General features: G+C 32.4%; 1 protein-coding gene and 1 long non-coding RNA gene across 6 annotated transcripts; both read right to left on the bottom strand.

Annotated features, from left to right (window-relative positions):
- Window positions 1–531: 531 nt before the first annotated feature.
- On the bottom strand, window positions 532–2,906 carry LOC145004130 (uncharacterized). 4 transcript variants are annotated; one of them, XR_013662283.1, is made up of 6 exons: window positions 2,585–2,906; window positions 2,250–2,342; window positions 2,088–2,124; window positions 1,463–1,926; window positions 1,050–1,129; window positions 532–831 (listed from the first exon to the last, which is right to left on the bottom strand). It is a non-coding gene; the product is annotated as an uncharacterized LOC145004130 (long non-coding RNA). The 4 variants fall into 4 exon arrangements; XR_013662282.1 differs by having other exon boundaries at window positions 1,050–1,926; XR_013662281.1 differs by having other exon boundaries at window positions 532–1,129.
- A 12,723-nt stretch (window positions 2,907–15,629) lies between these two features.
- On the bottom strand, window positions 15,630–18,171 carry LOC145003928 (Plant Tudor-like RNA-binding protein). Of its 2 annotated transcripts, none has more exons than XM_078962833.1 (4): window positions 17,978–18,171; window positions 16,295–17,071; window positions 15,863–16,004; window positions 15,630–15,760 (listed from the first exon to the last, which is right to left on the bottom strand). In XM_078962833.1, exons 1-3 carry the CDS (start codon window positions 18,158–18,160, stop codon window positions 15,906–15,908), a joined length of 1,059 nt encoding a protein of 352 aa, XP_078818959.1. In that variant the 5' UTR covers window positions 18,161–18,171; the 3' UTR covers window positions 15,630–15,760; window positions 15,863–15,905. The 2 variants fall into 2 exon arrangements, with proteins under 2 accessions (XP_078818959.1, XP_078818958.1); XM_078962832.1 differs by having other exon boundaries at window positions 15,924–16,004.
- Between the last annotated feature and the right edge of the window lie 341 nt (window positions 18,172–18,512).

Here is an 18,512-nt window from a genome sequence, read left to right as displayed (position 1 = left end):
GCACAGACAACAGTTGGTGATGATGGTTGTGTATTCAATGGTTTTACGGCGATGAATTGAAGTTCTAATTAGGATATCAGTAAGGGGGGATCAGGTGTCTTTGGGGATTTTGATGTTGGGTTTGGATTAATAGGTATGAAGGTTGTGTTAGTCAGGTGTCTTTTGGGTTCCGATTAAGAACACAAAGGAACCAAAAGTTTGGGTATTTTTGCTTTTCTCTTAGATGAAGAAGACGAAGTTCGGTTGTGTGCTTAGACTCTTGGCTTATGTGGCAACGATGAGTCGACTCACCACCGAATCATTGTTGACACCTGCTTAGTTGGCAGGTGACAAAGGCAGTGTAACCTTCAAAAATAGGTAAAGATACGAAATTAACCGGTAAAACACAAGTTCGTACCCTTTAAACGCAAAAAAAAAAAAAAAAAAAAAAAAAAAAAAAAATCAAGAGGAACCATTTAAACCAATATACGAAACATTATTGGGCTACAGTGACAATAACCCTATATTTAATTCAACACTCCCATAGGTACGTTTAGAGGAATTAACTTTGATTCTTTCCATACTGCATCCACAAGATGTACATCATACAAGTATACCAACTCATAATTGCTTTGACCAACGACCTTTAATTCATTTACAACATCAGAAGAAAAAAGAAACCGCTCCCTTAACGAATGGAAAAGCAGTGGCATTCAGACACAATCATAGGAACACATGATAAAACTAACAAATCAAAAGATTATAGATATTACTCATGGGCTTGATGCCAATGCTGTCAACAGGAGCTAGGACATCAATAAGTCATTCAGTATGCATTCCTGACGAGCAGTCCTATATTTGTAGTTTAACTGTTTTCCATCAAGCTCAATGTTCCTTGTCTTAAACTAAAATACTATTTTAAGTGTCACGAGCACACAAATCAAACTTTAATGTTATAGTTAGGTAGATTTCTCAATGTATAACGTTCGAATAAGAAAAACATTTGAAAGTACAATGCTATAGTTAGACAGAATCTACATAGTATAATACATTAATTACAAAATATTTACCTTCATAATCATGAGAAGGTCTTCATCAACCACTGGTGAATAAGTAACTTGAGAAGAATCATGAGGTTCCAAATTTCTTCCTATTAAAACAATAAGAAAGGGTCGTGAAATATGGTATCACAAAGTTACATCTAAAACCAAATATAACAACACAAAATGGCTAATTTGAAAAAAAGATTGAAGCTTTTTTTGTTTGATTGGAAAAAAAATACTTAATGTTTACTACTAAGAAAGAATTGCTTATGGTCAAGAACCTGTCGGAAATTTGAGATAGAAAAACCTAATATGTATGTATTTGTTATGAATATATCATCATTACTTGTTTCTACAACCAATCCAGTATAGAGTTTTCATCTTTACTTACTAAACAAATATTACCATATAAAAATTTGAGATAGAAAAAAATTAAGAACCTTGACATAGCTAGAAGAGAAATGTATACGGTTCAATTGAAACTATGGTAGAGTTTGAGTGAGAGCAAGAGGAAGAAGGTTAAAAGTTGGACTTTTGGTGGACTTTAAACATTAAAGGCCATTATCTTCAACCTGATCTCCATTCTCCTCAATTAATGGATATGAAGTTATGCTATGGTTAGGATTATATGTCAACTGCAAAAGAGGCACTGTAAATCCATCATGAGAGTGGCAATCAACCATTAGAAATTTAACATTTCTAATATAATTTGTGGGTTTGATCCAACTTGAACCTAAATTAAATTCACAATGCCAAACACAAAAAGAGAATCCCATGTTAAAGTAGAGAGAGAAGGGATTGAATAATGATTTACCGAAATCGTAAATAAGTAAATACTTACATACAACATTAGAACCCTTTGATCCCATCTCTTCATGTATCTCAATCCATGACACAATTGTACCTTTAATAAAGGAAAGAAGACACTAAAAAAGGTAAATAGGATGCTGACCAGCCAAAATGGCAGATATGTCGAATCTACAGCTTGATTATAGTCAGTGGCAAGTGTTCTTTCAAATTAGTTGGAGGTGGCGATGCAGAGGGAAAGAAAAGCACGAAGTCTACCTTTTTTCAAATCTTGACGATGTACTTGGGAGCATTCCTAATTGGGGAAAACAACATCAGAGAAATGAGATGCTAAAATCCTCAATCGATGCATCAGAAAAGAACAAAATTTAAGGGAAAAAAACAAAAAAAAAACATTGGAATTGAAAGAAGAATTATTACCTTTAATCGGTAACCAAGAACCAAAAAGCCCTAAAATCAAAACCATAGATCATTTGGAAATCGGTCTTAGAACAACACATGCACAACTTCATGCTGCAAAGAAACACCAGTTTCAAAATCAAACAAAGATGATACATGAAGAACTAAAGAAATCAAAGTTTTCTGATGGTAGTATCTAGGAGAGAGAAAAGTAGGTGGTGATGGTTGTGGAGCAGTGCTGGTCGAGAGAGTTGAACATCGACTTTTTAGGGTTAGAGAGGAGAACGTTAGGGTTACTTTCGTGTGTATTTTGTGATAACCAAGCAATAGAGGATATCACTGGAAGAGAGAATTACCTGAAGAAGAAATCCAATGTTTGGAACCACAATCGCTCATTAAGAAATAAATACATAACCAATAACAAAAAAAATGCTAAAAATCCCCAATTTCACATGAATAGAATAGGAATGAGAGAGGGAGGACCAGTTCGAGTGAAAGAGGGAGCTTAATAAACTCGTCGGACAAGTGACCTACTCAAAAATCAAAAACCGAATCGTTTCCAATAGAAAAAGGAAGAACATAGGAGGGGATGTCGCATGAGCTTTAAATTCTAGTTGATTACGAGTGAGGTATAGAAAAATAGAAAAAAGAGGAGTCTTGAAGAAGGAATTAAAAGCGGTGGAAAAGACGTATGGTGGGATACATGTGTTAAAATTTAAAAATATAATGGAGGATTGAGACGGTGGGATACACGCGTGAGATTTAAAAAATCCAGTAGCGACCAAAAAAAGAAAATATGGTGAAATACCTCAAAATTCCAACAAAATTCCTCAAAAATCCAAAGAAAATCTACATTATATATATATATATATATATATATATATATATATATATATATATATATATATATATATATATTAAGTTCAATAGAGAACCATAATTATTGGTTTTTTAAGGAACCAATTTTTTTTTTTAATTTCTAAAGCTTATTCTTTATCGAAAAAAAAATCTAAAAACTATTTAAATTCATATATTAACATTGTGAATGTGAAAAATATTTTTCGGATTCACCGTGTGAATCCGGATTTACGTTGTGAATTTTCAAAAATTCACATTGTGAATTTGACGTAAAAAAAATTGATTTGATATCATTGGAAAAATGATAAAAAGTTATGAATTTCTATATTTTTAGTTTTTTTTTTTATAAAAAATAAGTTCTAAAAGTTGAAAAAATTGGTTCTTTGGTTAATTATAGTTCTCTATTGAACATCATCCTATATATATATATATATATATATATATATATATATATATATATATATATATATATATATATATATATATATGACAAAATTGCAAAAATGGTCCCTGTGGTACGCAAATTTTTGGGGTTTTAGTCCAAACCCTAAACTTTTTGGATTCATGGTCCTTTTGGAGTGATTTGTATGTGAAAATAGTCCCTCCGAAAATTGAAATGACTATAATACCATTGGAGTATTTATTTTTCATTTTTCTTTCATTTTTATGAAAATTTAATATATATTTATTTTAACAATTAAAAAATAATAGAGGACCTCTCTCTCTCTCTCTCTCTCTCTCTCTCTCTCTTTCTCTCTCTCTCCCAAAACCCAAGAACACCTTCATAATCTCAAGAACACTCAAGAACATATTCATGAACTCAAAAATATCTACCACAACCACCACCCTTTGACCACCGTCCGGCACCACCACCACCCTATGACCACCGTCTGCTTCCACCTCCAACAAACACCACAGTTCACCTCCAACAAACCCCACAGTTCACCTCCAACAACAACAATCAATCACGACATCCACTACCATTATTGAACTCTAATTCTAACCTCAAATCAAAACCAAGAGCTTAAACTTAAAATCTAACCTGCAACTTAAATTCTAATTCAAATCTAAGCATGATAACTGAAATTAAAAAGAATCTACCACCTGACTTCAAACCCACCTCGATTTACACGATTAAAATAAGAATAGGCTTGTTGAATCTATTAGAATTTTGAAAACTAGATGATGAAGGTCTTATTTTCCAAACTCAAAAAAACACACATATGGTGTTGTTCTCCATGAGATTGACATTCCCATATCTATTAAGTTAATTTATTTGAATATATTGTGTAACATCCGGATTCTCAGGTCTATTATTTGATTCATTTATTTTGGAGTTTGTGGAGGGACTCGACAAGTTGGTGCTTAGACTCGTCAAGTAGGGTCACGAATTCTCATCCGGATTAATGACCGGACTCGGCGAGTTCATGAGTGGATTCGGCGAGTCCGCGCTATTTTATGAAACCCCAATTTCCCAGGTTTGGGACCTATTTAAAGGCCCTTAGGGCCGTCATTTGCGGCTACCAAACCCCAGAGAGAAAGCCTAAAAGATCTAGAGCGTTCATGAGAAGAAAGGAGCCATTTCTTGATCTTTGTGGTTGATTCTTGCAAGAAGGAGTTGATTCTAGCTTAGAGGAGACCAAAGAGGTTGTGCATCTGGGGATTTCTATCAAAAGACTTCATCTTTGAGGTATTATATCGCCCCTTTATCTGTTTTGTTGAAGGAATCCATATATGTAGGGTTTTATGTCCTTTATTGGAATGAATTGTGAGAATATGGCCCCTATTCGTATTGAGACTTCAGATCTGGGCCCATAATGGTCTAAAGAGCTTATTCCAGCTTGCTTTATGTTGAGTTATAGAGGTAATGAGCTTAGGGTGTTGTTTTTGGGGCTAAATCACCAAGTGAAACCTCCTAGACGTCACATGAGTGTCAAGATCCGAGCTTTACATGAGTATCAGGCTTGGGAAGGTCAGATCTATGGATTAAAGGAACAGATCTGACCTCAGGAGGCCAATTGAGTTTATGCATGGCATGAACTCGCTGAGTCCAAGGGCAGACTTGGCGAGTAGGGCTAGGGTTTCCCGAAAGTCACTCAATGAGTAACTTGCCGAGTTGGGGGAAATGACTCAGTGAGTCAGAAGGGGGATAGAGGACTGGAGTTCAAGGTGGAACTCATTGAGTTGATCTTAAGACTCGGCGAGTTGAGTCGGGGTAGCCCCGCGATTCATGCCAGGTGTAGCTCGTCGAGCAAGTGGAAAGACTCGACGTGCCAAGCAAGACTAGAGAGATAGTGAACACGTGTAGACTCGCCGAGTCGGGTCAAAGTTTGACCGTTGACTTTTGTTGACTTTTAGCGTTTGGTCAACAATGGGGCCGTTGAGCCAAGAGAGGGGTAAAATGGTCTTTTACCCTTCTGAGGATGCCAAGAGAGAGTTGAGTCTAGTCTCGAGAGTTATATTTATGAGAGTATTTACCTTATGTGATCAGGCGGAGGCTAGACCATATTTCTACCGAGTCAGAGATTTACTGAGATATCCGAGGTGAGTCTTCTTACTATACGTTACCTTGAGTGGTAATTAGAGTTATGTGACAGAGTTAATGTATGCTATTTATGTGATGTGTTGCACTGCATTATTTCTATGTGATTTATTCCATGTGTATATCAAAGTATATCAGAGTTAGAACCGGAAGGTTCGCAGAGCTAGGACTAGAGGGTTCACAAAGTTAGGGCCCAGGGGCCCACAGAGTTATAGCCTCGAGTGGCTAGTATGTGTTATGTATGGTATTTTGGGGAACTCACTAAGCTTCGTGCTTACAGTGTTTTGTGCTATGTGTTTTAGGTCTTCTTAGGATCACGGGACGGCACCGGCTTGATTGTATACACCAGAGGAAAAGTTTGTTTGAGGATCCTGGTTTATTAAGTGACTGAAAAAAGAGTCATGTATTATAATTTAAAACAAAAGGAGATTTTTATGAAAAGTGTTAAAGAGATAAACTATTTTAAATTTTGTTTTGAAAATTTCGGTGTTACATCTTGGATGTTCATGTGTAGGGAAACCCCATCAGACCTGGAAAATCTGAAAACACATATTTGGGATGTTCATGGTGGCTAGGGTTTCTCGGTGAATGTTCTCATCTGATGGTGGCGTTATGGTTCAGACAGACGATACAACTAGGGCTTCCAACAGTTGTGATGAAGGTGGGATTTGAAAAGAGCTTGTGTAAGGAGAAGATCAGAAATATAAGCTCGCGACTGAAGACTGACGTTGATGAGAAGAGGTAGAGAGACGGATTTCGTCTTCAGATCTACCATGTTTACGAACATTTGCACCCTAATGTGACTTGGTAATTGGAATGAAACTACGGACAAACATCACCACCGCCATTGAGGAGAACTTGATTCTCAGATTCTGCAACGAGTGGAACTTCGGTTCGTAGAGCAGGATGCTTGAAGATCGAATGATCGATCGTTCATTTCTACTTTTCTTGGGTTTCTTAAATTTGGGGTTGGGGGTATTAAGAGGTCACATGGACATTAAAGTGTTTGTACAGATCTATGGTGCCTTCCTACGAGAGAGAGAGAGAGAGAGAGAGAGAGAGAGAGAGAGAGAGAGGCCCAAATTAGGTAATTATTTTATTTTTCATTTAAATTAAAAAGAAAATGTATAAAAATTTATATCAGAAGGGCATAATTGTCTTTTTAGTTACTGAGGGACCAAAAACGCAAAGAAACTAGCTCAAAAGAACCACCAATCCAAAAAAGTCGTGGTTTGGATGAAAATCCCAAAAATTTGCATACCACAGGGACCATTTTTGCAATTTTGTGTGTGTGTGTATATATATATATATATATATATATATATATATATATATATATATATATATATATATATATATATATATATATATATATAGGGCTAGGTTATAATGTGGATGAACAACTATTATGTGGACATGTGGGTAATGCTATTTTATGAGAATTACTAAGAGAATATGTTGTTTAGTAATGTAAATACGTTAAATCTCATATAACTATTGTTATTTTAATGGATTCTCACAAATTCTAATTTATTTTTGTTATCATTCATCGTTTTTTATTTATTTTAATTCTTACAGAATACGACTCAATAAACATCTCGATAATATTCTGACAGAATGATAATAATTAAAAAAAATATATAATAACCTTATGGAGGATTTAATTGGTGAAAATGCTTAGTAATTAAAATAATTATATAAACTTGAACGTATTCATATTATCAAACAATATATTTTTTTTGTAATTCTCACAGAATAACATTATCCACACATCCACACAATAGATGTCAATCCACATTTGAACCTAGCTCTCTCTCTCTCTCTCTCTGTCTCTGTCTCTGTCTCTCTCTCTATCTCTCTCTCTCTCTCTCTCTCTCTATATATATATATATATATATATATATATATATATATATATATATATATATATATATATATAAGTTAGGTTCAAATGTTTCTACTATCTATTGTGGGCTTGTAGGATTGATTCTGGACCAATCATGTTAGTTATTTTAAGAAAATAATTAATGCATATTAAATGCTGATGGTTTAATTAATATTCATTATATCTCTAACATATAATATGCATTAATTACTTTATTAAAATAACTAAAATGATTGGTTTAGAATCAATCATACATGCATACAATAGATAGTTAGAACACAATAATCAGACTCATATATATATATATATATATATATATATATATATATATATATATATATATATATATATATATATATATATATAAGGTTAGGTTCAAAGTCAGTCCATGCTAATTTTTTTTAATGCAAATGGTCCTTGTGGTTTGCAAAACTTACACGGATGACCCTCCCTTTTTACTAACTTCGTTAGTATTCAGGCGTTAGAGACTAAATTTGTAAGGGCATTTTCATATTTTCAAGTATAAATGAACTGAATTTGTATCATTTCGTAAACCAGATGGATCATTTTTATAATTTGTCTTAAAATCATATAAATGGTGAGAGGATGAGGATTTGAACTTGGGGCCTCCTCACCCTTTCCATAATCAACCAAAACTCTAGCCAACTAGACTAGATCCAAACTTGTTTTATATTTCCGAAAACTAATTAATATTAATACATTAATAAAGAATATATATATATATATATATATATATATATATATATATATATATATATATATATATATATATAAAAATACTTTTTTTAATAAAATAAAATATATTTTTAACATATTATAAAAAAAATTTACATACAGTTTATTTGCTTTTTTTTACGTATCTATTTTACGTAAAATATATTTTTGTTATGTATTTTAAAAAATACGTTTTCGTATAATATGTTATTACATTGCTATTATCCTAAAACATGTTTTTACGTTTTCGTATAAAAATAAGTTTTTCTTTCTTTCGCATTGAAAAAAAAAAGTTTTTTTAACGTGTTTATTTCATGTAAAATATGTTTTTTATATATTTAAAACTACGTTTTCGTACAAAATGTTATTACATTGTTATAATCTTAAAATATATTTTTTCGTTTTCATATGAAAATAAGTTTTTTGTCTTTCACATAGATTTTTTTTACATATTTATTTTATGTAAAATATGTTTTTTTATATATTTAAAATATATGTTTTCGTATAAACTGTTATTACATTGTTATAATCCCAAAATATACTTTTAAATACATAAAAAAACGTAATAACATACTATACAAAAACGTAATACTAAAAAAAAACATAATTTTTTTTGTATATATTTATTTTAAGTGAAGTATGTTTTTTATGTATTTAAAAAATACATTTTCGTATAATATATTATTATGTTATTATAATTCTTAAATATACTTTTACGTTAACTTAACGTCTTTAGTTGATTTAAAACGAATATGCAAGCATTTTTTTACGTAAAAACGTTAACGTGATGATATATTATACGAAAAACGTTAACGTGATAACATATTATACGAAAACGTAAAAAAAAAAAAAAAAAAACTTGCATATTCGCTTCAAATCAACTAAGGTGTCGTTTGTTTTTTGAAGCGAAAATGTCTGAAGTCTGCGGACCACCTCTGCTACTCTCTGTAGTAGAAGAGAGGGACCAAACGACTACAACATGTAATAAAAAGTCTATTTGTTTTTTAATCTCTGCAGACAGCTACAATAAGTTAAAGTAAGGTGTGAAGAGACTTGAAATAGAGGGTCAAGTGATGTGACACGCATCACACACGCAACATATTTTTAATTTAGAAGTCTTATGAAAAACAAACAACTACGAAAGGTCAAGTGTTACGTAGCGCAACAATAAGTGGTCAAATGTGGTTTAAAAAAACAAATAGCACCTAAATACTTGCATATACAAAAAACTTTTTTGTTGTTTTTTTTAGGATTAAGTTTTTATATAATATGTTATTACGTTTTTTACGTATTTAATAGTATATTTTCGGATTATAACAACGTAATATTATTTTATACGAAAATGTATTTTTTTAATATATAAAAAAACATATTTTATATAAAATAAATACGTAAAAAAAACTTTTTTTCCTATGTGAAAGAAAAAAAAAACTTTGTTTTCCTATGTGAAAGAAAAAAAAACTTATTTTTATATGAAAACGTAAAATATGTTTTAAGATCATAGCAATGTAATAATATTTTATACGAAAATGTATTTTTTAAATAAAAAAACATATTTTAATGATTAAACTACGTTAATGATCCATAAATTTTTCTTTTAATTCGGAAGATCCTTATGGTTTGGTTTTGTTGTGTCTTTGGTCCGTATCACTTTTAGAAAGACTATTTTGTCAGTCTTTGTATTTTTTTAAATCTTTTTATTATTATCTAGGTTATTATTATTAAAAAAAAATTGGTAACCAAATATGTGGGTCCCACCTCCTACCCCTTCCACCCAACCCACCCACCCACCCTCCCACTTTTCTTCCAATCTTCTTCCAATGAACCGCCACCACCCCCTTCGTCTTTTTCGGCAAGACTGCCACCAAATTGGATTGAAAAGGAAGTGGTGAAAAGCACAACTGATTGGGACCAGATTTGAAGCCAACTATAAGAAAATCAAATTAGGAACCAAATTTGAAGCAAACTATAAGAAAATCAAATCAGGAACCAGATTTGAAGCAAATTATTATGGAAATCTAAGAAAATTAAACCTATGAAAATATCAAATCTGAAGCAAACCAGGAAAATCAAAACCGAAAGAAATCACCTAAGAAACTAGATCAGGAAACCCTTTACGGGAACCAAAACGTCGGATAAACTAAAGAGTTTGATAGGGTGGTCTAAACCAAATCATGGGGAGACCATAGTTTTTTCGTAGAAGGTAACAATCCAAATGGAAGGATGTAGTTAAAGGCGGCGGTTCCAGTGATTCATAACTTAGATTAGTCATAGAGAAGAAGCTTGATGGTGGCGATGTTGTTAGCTCTAACTGATCCAACCGAAGGATTCTTCACATACCAGTTGATGGCAACGATGATGTTAGTGGTGGTCGAATGAGGCAACTAACTAATCTTTCACATGTCAGCAAGATCACTGATGTTGTCGAAAGCTTCGACAACAGAAGGGGAGGAGGAAGGTGGATTTAAGTGGAAGGTATAAAGGGATATAGGGTTGAATGTATTTTACTTGAGGGGATAAAGAGGTCAGTAGGATCCAAGTTTTTTACTTTAATAAAAATGATTAATTAAAATGAAGTGATAAACACATTTTTACCTGAAAGATCTTTATGTTCAGGAGTAATTATAGATTGATATTTGATAATAAAATATGATTGTATATGGTCATACCTTATAGCAATTTACTAGTAATTGATTATTTATTAGAGTAATAAGATTATTAATAAATATAAACACTTGTATTTAATTGGAAAATTATCATTTTATAAAAATGATATTTTACCAACATATTGAGAATTATTGTTTCTAGGAAATAATAATAAAGAGAATAAAAATTAGTAAATATCGTATGTTATGAATATAAGTGTCATGTACAAATAAGTTGGAAATTTGAGTAACCACTTAGTTAGGCGTGTAACTACTAGTTATGAGTTAGAGTAAGCACACTCCAAACGCTTGGCTTTGTGCATCAAAACCGTAAGGCGCATGAGAGGGAAAGAGTTTAAGTGTTGCCTTGCATCTTACACTACCATACTTTCTTTTAATGCTTGCTTGACTTTGGTACATATTAGTATGTATAAAAGGAGTGCATTGCTAGTACCAAAAATTTGTTCTTTTGTGCTCTTTTTCTCTCTTTATTGGATGCTAATTCCAAGAATATGAAGCTTATTTCACTCTCTTCTCTCTTGAAATTTGGCGCTTGATTTGAAGGTTCATAAGTTGCTTCTCCTTAAGGCTTATTTGGTATAAGTCTTAATGAATTAAGAGCAACTTAATACAAGTGTATGCTAAAATCTTGAAGTAATTTACTCTTGCTTGGTGTATACTTCTAGAGAAGCTCTCATTTGAGTCTTTTTTTCATCTTCATCAACTTCCAACCTCCCAAGAGGAATCAAAGTCTTGAAATGTTGTAAATTTTTTTTCTTCTATGGTTGTGTTAATACTTCAATGATTTGCAAAATAATCATTGATGTGTTAAAAATAGTTTTAAGTTTATTCACATTTTTAAAGCTTTCATTGCTGCTTTTAGCGTTTTTGGGAAAACGGTTTTGAATAAAACCCAACATTACCCAACATCACTTTTAGGTGCTTTATAACCGAAACTTTTCAACTTTTTTTTTTTGCATATATGCCATCTATCATGTTTCACCATTCACAGTCAGTGACCTAACCGATGTGACATCCAATATGTCCATTAAATCTTCATGTATCTCTGTTTAGCTATGTTACGTCTTAACATCAACTTTACATCAAATTTACGTACTTATTAGAATTGGAAACCTTGGGTTTTTGCAAGTAATCATCATGTAAAGTAGAGTTTAAGAGGAAACAAATGGTTACATTGGTGGTATAGTTTTAAGAGTGAGAGAAAAAATTAGGTAATTGAAGGTGTTACGATGAAGAAAATGTGTACATATAAATGTTATTTTGTTATCTAATTTTTGTTTTTTTTCCCTTACATTATGGTATTTGCTGAAGATATTTGATTGGTGATGTAATGTTGTGTAGGAGTTCAAAATTACATCATAGACGAAGAAACCAACAACAAATTTGATGGTTTATATGAGCCTTTTTTGGATTGAACGAAGTTGGAAGTTGATTTGAGCTTCATGGAATTTACATGGATCGTGAACCAAAGGAAGAGTTCATTACGTTACTTAATAAGTGTAAGGACATCTTTATGAATATTATATTGAGTAGTGAAAATCTATGTAATTCTTATATGGATAATGACTTTAGTGTTCAAGTTTATCATGCTAATGATTGGCAAAATAAGGTGAAAATGAGGAGGAAATCATTTCCAAATATAGAATTCATGATCCAACAATCGGATAGAATAAGATGAAACCAAAGGTTGGTGACATGCTTGAGCCCCCTTCTTAACTCAAATTTTGTGCCACAAACTACATATACACAAATGGATAGGGAATTTACTTTGCGAAGTGTGACAATACAATAATGGTGCCATGATTTGAAATAGGATTGAAGAAAACATATGCTAGACTGCATGCATCTTGGATGTACAAAGAGAGATCATTTCAAATCAAAAGTATGACATATACATATGTATGTTCAATAAAGTTTAAATATAGGAAAATTATTTCACTTGAGTGGATTGGAAAACACTATGTGACAGAAGTTGCAAACAAGCCTCTAGATAAACTATTGGAGAATGGTTGGTGATATGAAACAAAAATTCAACCACATGGTGTTACTAGGTTAATGTTATAGGTCCAGAAAAAAAAAGGCCAAAGGGTTAATTGAAGGTAATCTAGGTGACCGTTACGCAAGGACTTCGAACTATGCTCATGAGCAGCTAAGATCAAACCCAAATTGAATATGTAAAGGTGGTGTAATAGTAAACCTCAACCGACTACAATTATTTTCAAAGGCTTTATGTATGTTTCAAAGCATTGAGTGATGGATGTAAGAGAGGTTGTGAGGTAAAGGGTGAATTATTGATAACAGTAGGTAGAGATGCAAATAATCAGGTTTTTCCAATAGAATTTATATTAAAAACTGAACATTCAAACGTTTAACCCTGATTCACGGATGTTGCATTGAACAACTGGGTATGCAACTCACAAATTGAAACTCTCCGATGTCCACATAATTGATGAAGTTCAAACTCTCGTCTATGTATATTAAACAAGTTATCGAAACCATCTACAAAGTGGAACATTGGAAGATTGTGAGTAAATGATGCATAATTGTATTATAATTATGCCATTTAATCATAGCCCTTATCTTTTTAATTCGTATTAATGTTTTATTACACAACTTTTTATGTGAGATAAATTGTAGATGTTATATATTGGAATTATATATCATCAATATTCTTTTTCTTTCTTTCTCTCATCTTTCCATTTATCCATATCCTTTCTTTTTTTATTTTGATTGAAAAGCTAAAAACATATTTTTTTAATAAATAAAGAAAATTAAGTGCTACAACAACATGAATAATATATTAAATTCATTGGATTTAGATAAGAGGAAGTGATGAATTAGATATTACTTCTCTCTCACACATATACATACACAAGAAAGAAAATATGTAAAAAATACAAACAATCATATTTTTTTTTCCTTTCCTAAATTTGAAGAGTTCAATTTTTTATTTTTTATCAGCCCATTCAAAGCACGAACCAAGGTATTGTTTCTTCTCCTGAATAAACTTAATGGTGGCATGACTTAATAACATAATAAAGAAAGTTGAAATAATAGTAATTAGACACTCAGTTACAAATATGGTAAATTGCATGAATTGTCCTTTATGCACGTGTCAAAACACACGTTCAATCACTATTTTTTAAAATTAACTCGGACCGTCCTTTGTTTGTTTAAAACTTGCATGTAAAAATTAAGAGTAAATTACTGAAATCGTCCCTATGGTTTTGTTAAAATTACACGTTTGGTCCCTAATTTTTTTTTTGCACTCGGATCGTCCCTGTGGTTTGATTTTGTTGCGTTTTTCGTCCCCGTGGTTTGATTTTGTTGTATTTTTCGTCCCTTACATATATAAAGTTAGGGACCAAACATGCAACTTTTACCAAACTATAGGGATGAAAAATACAACAAAATCAAACCACAGGAACGATCCGAGTGCAAAAAAGAAGTTAGGGACCAAATGTGCAATTTTGACCAAAACACATGGACGATTTCAGTAATTTACTCAAAAATTAACTCAACGTGTCTCGTTTGTTTAAAAATTGCACGCTTGATCCTTGATATACGGTTTTATTACGAATTTAGTCCATGTCAGATCTGAAATGGCGATAATGCCCTTTGTAATTTATTTTCCAATTATTTTCTATTTATTTATTGCTAGTAATTATATTTTCTATTTATTTATTGTTATTACGAATTTAGTCCATGTCGAATCTGAAATGACGATAATGCTTTTGTTAATTTATTTTCCAATTATTTATTGTTAGTAATTATATTTAGAAAAATGGTTCATACCCTTATTCATCGGTTCTCTCATTATGAACAACAAAACCTAACCCTACAAAAAAAATACTAACACCACCACTGCTTTTCCACCATGAGACCACCGACCACCACCATCGCAGGAGAACTGTCGACCACCATCGTCGGAGCACCATTCACCAACATTTTCATTGTTCAGAACCGAAAGCTCAATCTCCTCCTCCCCATTCTCCAATCAGATACCCCTTCTTCTTTGATCATCTGATATTCCTTCGTCTCAGATCCAAGATGCCCTCCACCTTGCCGGAAACTAATAGCCTCCACATACACACATATTGTAGCGCTTTCAACCACCAACAATCAAGCATAACTTTTTTCGATCGACCACCTTCAACCTAGAACATATGCCAGGTCTAGCTTTCACGAACACCATCACCGCCGCCGCTTAGGGTTTAAAATCGTTGCCTAGGATTTGAAAAAACTAACACAGGAACGGTCCGAGTTAACTTTTGAAAATATGGACTAAACATGCGTTTGACACATGCACGAGAGACCGAAAGATTAATATGCCCTTACAAATACCTCCTTTTTATTTTTTCTGACCACATCATCTTTTTCTCAAACGTTTTTTAAACCTCAATCAATAACTTATATCGTCAAATATGTAAAGTGTTACCCTAGGTATGCCCTATTATTATTTCAAAAAACAAAATCAAGATTACCAATGCAATTCACTCTTTATTTTACACTACAAAAACCAAAATAGTTTTTTTTTTTTTAGGTGTGAACTACATGCCTTTGACACCCTTTGATCCACCCCTAACCCCTTATCTACCAAAAGATTTGCAAGGTTTCATTTAATGTTCAAAATCGAAAATGCATCAATTCCAATCATTGTTATGGCTACGTTTGTGGATATGTTTGATGATGAGCATGTTGAAGACATTCACATCTTTTGCAAATACGAGAGATCCAGGGCAAAGCCTATCCCACCTTTTTGGGTTAAATATGAAATACTCACATCAATCTAGTAACATAGTACAATCTGTTTTGTCTTTGCCTTGTCCCACGTAACAAACATGATCTTCGGGAACGAAAAGAAACCAAAATAAAATAATTTACCAATAAGAAAAATTTACGAAAAAAAAAGCAAGGTAAAGAATCTAAAGTAAAAGCTTTTCCATACCTGAGCATCCTGCGAGATCTTGCTCCTGTATTTTTAAGAAAATCTATAATTTGAGACTTACATGTATTCTCAGATATAATTCTGCATATGTCATATGATCCCTGCTTTCACTAGAAAAGATGTTCAAGCCAGTACTTTGGCCCTGGAAAATCAAGGCTAAACATCAATAATATCCCACAAAATAACCATTTATCATCACATATAATATGCACACAACCATCATATAACTACCCAAATTTATCGAACACCAGTAGTTTTCTTATATAACAATAGAAGCAAAAATGTACAAATGCTTTTTACAATTATGTGAAGGAAAATTGAGTTTTACCAAGAAAATTGTCATCTATTATGACTAGATGCAGAAATTAAGTTTTTAATCTGAATCAAATGCTCATCATTTGATATATGAAGCAACATACGAAGATTTGTTACCATTGTTTCTTTTTCCCATGTTAAAGGTCCCGATGCATGTAATGCCTCCATTGTGCATCGATATGCATTTAACTCAAGTCTATGGATTTCATCCTCCAATGACACACACCCATCATCATCATCATCATCATCATCATATTCCATTTCACAAACAGACTCTGCATCACTATCACGCCATTCAATATCTTCAAAACAATCAGACCCATTATAGCTATTAATGCTACAACTATCACTAGAACTCATGACACTATCATTACTCATAACATCTTCTTTGTACTTCAAAACCTTATCTTTACAAGAATTCAAGTTTATTAATGTCTTGAACTTGTCAATAACAATCCATTCACCATTTTGAAAAGATTGTGGCACACGGAGTTCTGATTTGGTTACTTTGAGTTCATGAGAAGATCCAACTAATCTGACTACAAACTGATCCCAATTAAAAGCCTTCAAAACAATTGCCATCTTCCATGAAAGATTGTGAAAGACTTCAACTACATCACCAGGAACCCAAGATTCTGGGATTTTTAATAAAGGTGGATAAGGTCGAATTGATTCCATGGATATTTGTTCTATGTCTTCTTTGTTGGTAAAACCAGGGTAGATATCATAAGTGACAGTATAATTGTGGCTATTTTTGGAAAGTATCTTGGCACAACGCCAAGAATGGTGACAAAAGTTGTCTTTGGTCAACACCTCCACCATCCTTCCTTTCTTATATTTCATGATGGAAGATTTGTCTTTCACTCTTTTGTCCCAAATTGAAGTCCTTTTAATCTGCTCATGACAAATTTGAAAGTTAAATCAGATTATTATATGATTAGTCAAAAGTAATAACATTAAACATACATATTTTATCAAAGAACATCTGACTTCACCTAATGTGCAATCCTTATGGCCAATAGTAATGGTTGAATAAATCATTAAGTGTCATTATAGAACGAAAATAATCCACTTTTTAACAAAAACAAAATATGCAGTGATTTCTTGATCGTGATTAGGTAAAAACATTTTTAAATCTATAAAATCTGATCAACAAACACACACAAACAAAAGGAACAAATGTAGTTGATAATCTGTGTATACAAAATCATTCTCTGAAGAACTCAAAACAAAAAGCAAGCATCAGTATCAAGTCTTAAGAACAATCAAACGCCACTAATCCGAAGTAAACATTTAAAAAACGAGCATTAAACATCATCAAAACTTTGGCGATGGTATTGGCGCAGTTCATATACCAGTTTAAACAAAAACACGACCAAAATTTCAAAAGAAACTATCATTTAAATCGAAATATGAATTGATACTCTGATGAACTCAAAACTAATCGCACGCATCACTACTAGAAACGATCAATCAAATGTCATTACAGATAATCAAGCGGTGCTCAAGAGAAACGAAGAAGACAATCGAAATCTCAAGATAAACTAATCAGAATCAACAGCACGACGAAGTCTATCAAATAATCAATCAAACGACATTATAGATAATCAAGAGATGAGAATCCTTATAACTAAAAGAAATTTCATTAATGAACATTAAACATTATAAGAAAAAGGTAGGTGTTGGCATCGGTAGAATTGATACATCGATTAAAACGAAGAGCATATAATCGAAATCTGAAAAGAAACTAACGAGAATCCATCAAATCGTAAAGCAAGTTGTTGATTGATGATAGTATACCTCCTGAATGTGAGTTTGATGTTGCTCAGTGTAGCGGTGTTGTTGATGTTCGAGGAAACAGGAATTGTGGGAGGAGGTTTCCAACAGCACAAGAAGTATTGAGGAAATTAATGACTTGTTCGAAGAGGTTAGATTGTTTTTGTTATTGTGCGCTTGGTGTGTTCTCCGCATCTTTCTCTGCATTTATCTTTTTGTAAATATTTTCTTTTGTTTAACTCTCGTACAACTTAGGAAAATAAGAGGGGAATAGGGGTAAATCTAACCCTTATATAATTTTATTTTTTTATTTTTTTTTGGAGAAATGGTCTTTTTTTTTTCCTCCAGAATATCGTATTTCGGAGTACGTAAGGGCATTCTTGACATTGGTTGTTCAAAATATTCCGAAATAGAATATTCCAAAGTATTTATTTTGTTTCGGAGTTAATGGTGGTGGTTGGTAGGAATTCGGCCTGGAATGTGACACCTCGTAAATTCCAGACTAAAATGTTTATTCCAGAATTTACTCCGAAGTGGCCGTACATCCAGAGGGTTGTTC

This window comes from Lactuca saligna, chromosome 7 (assembly GCF_052625555.1).
Source record: "Lactuca saligna cultivar CGN05327 chromosome 7, ASM5262555v1, whole genome shotgun sequence".
Taxonomy (NCBI): domain Eukaryota; kingdom Viridiplantae; phylum Streptophyta; class Magnoliopsida; order Asterales; family Asteraceae; genus Lactuca; species Lactuca saligna.
Note: the sequence above shows the minus strand (reverse complement) of the source record. Positions and strands in the feature narration are given on the sequence as shown.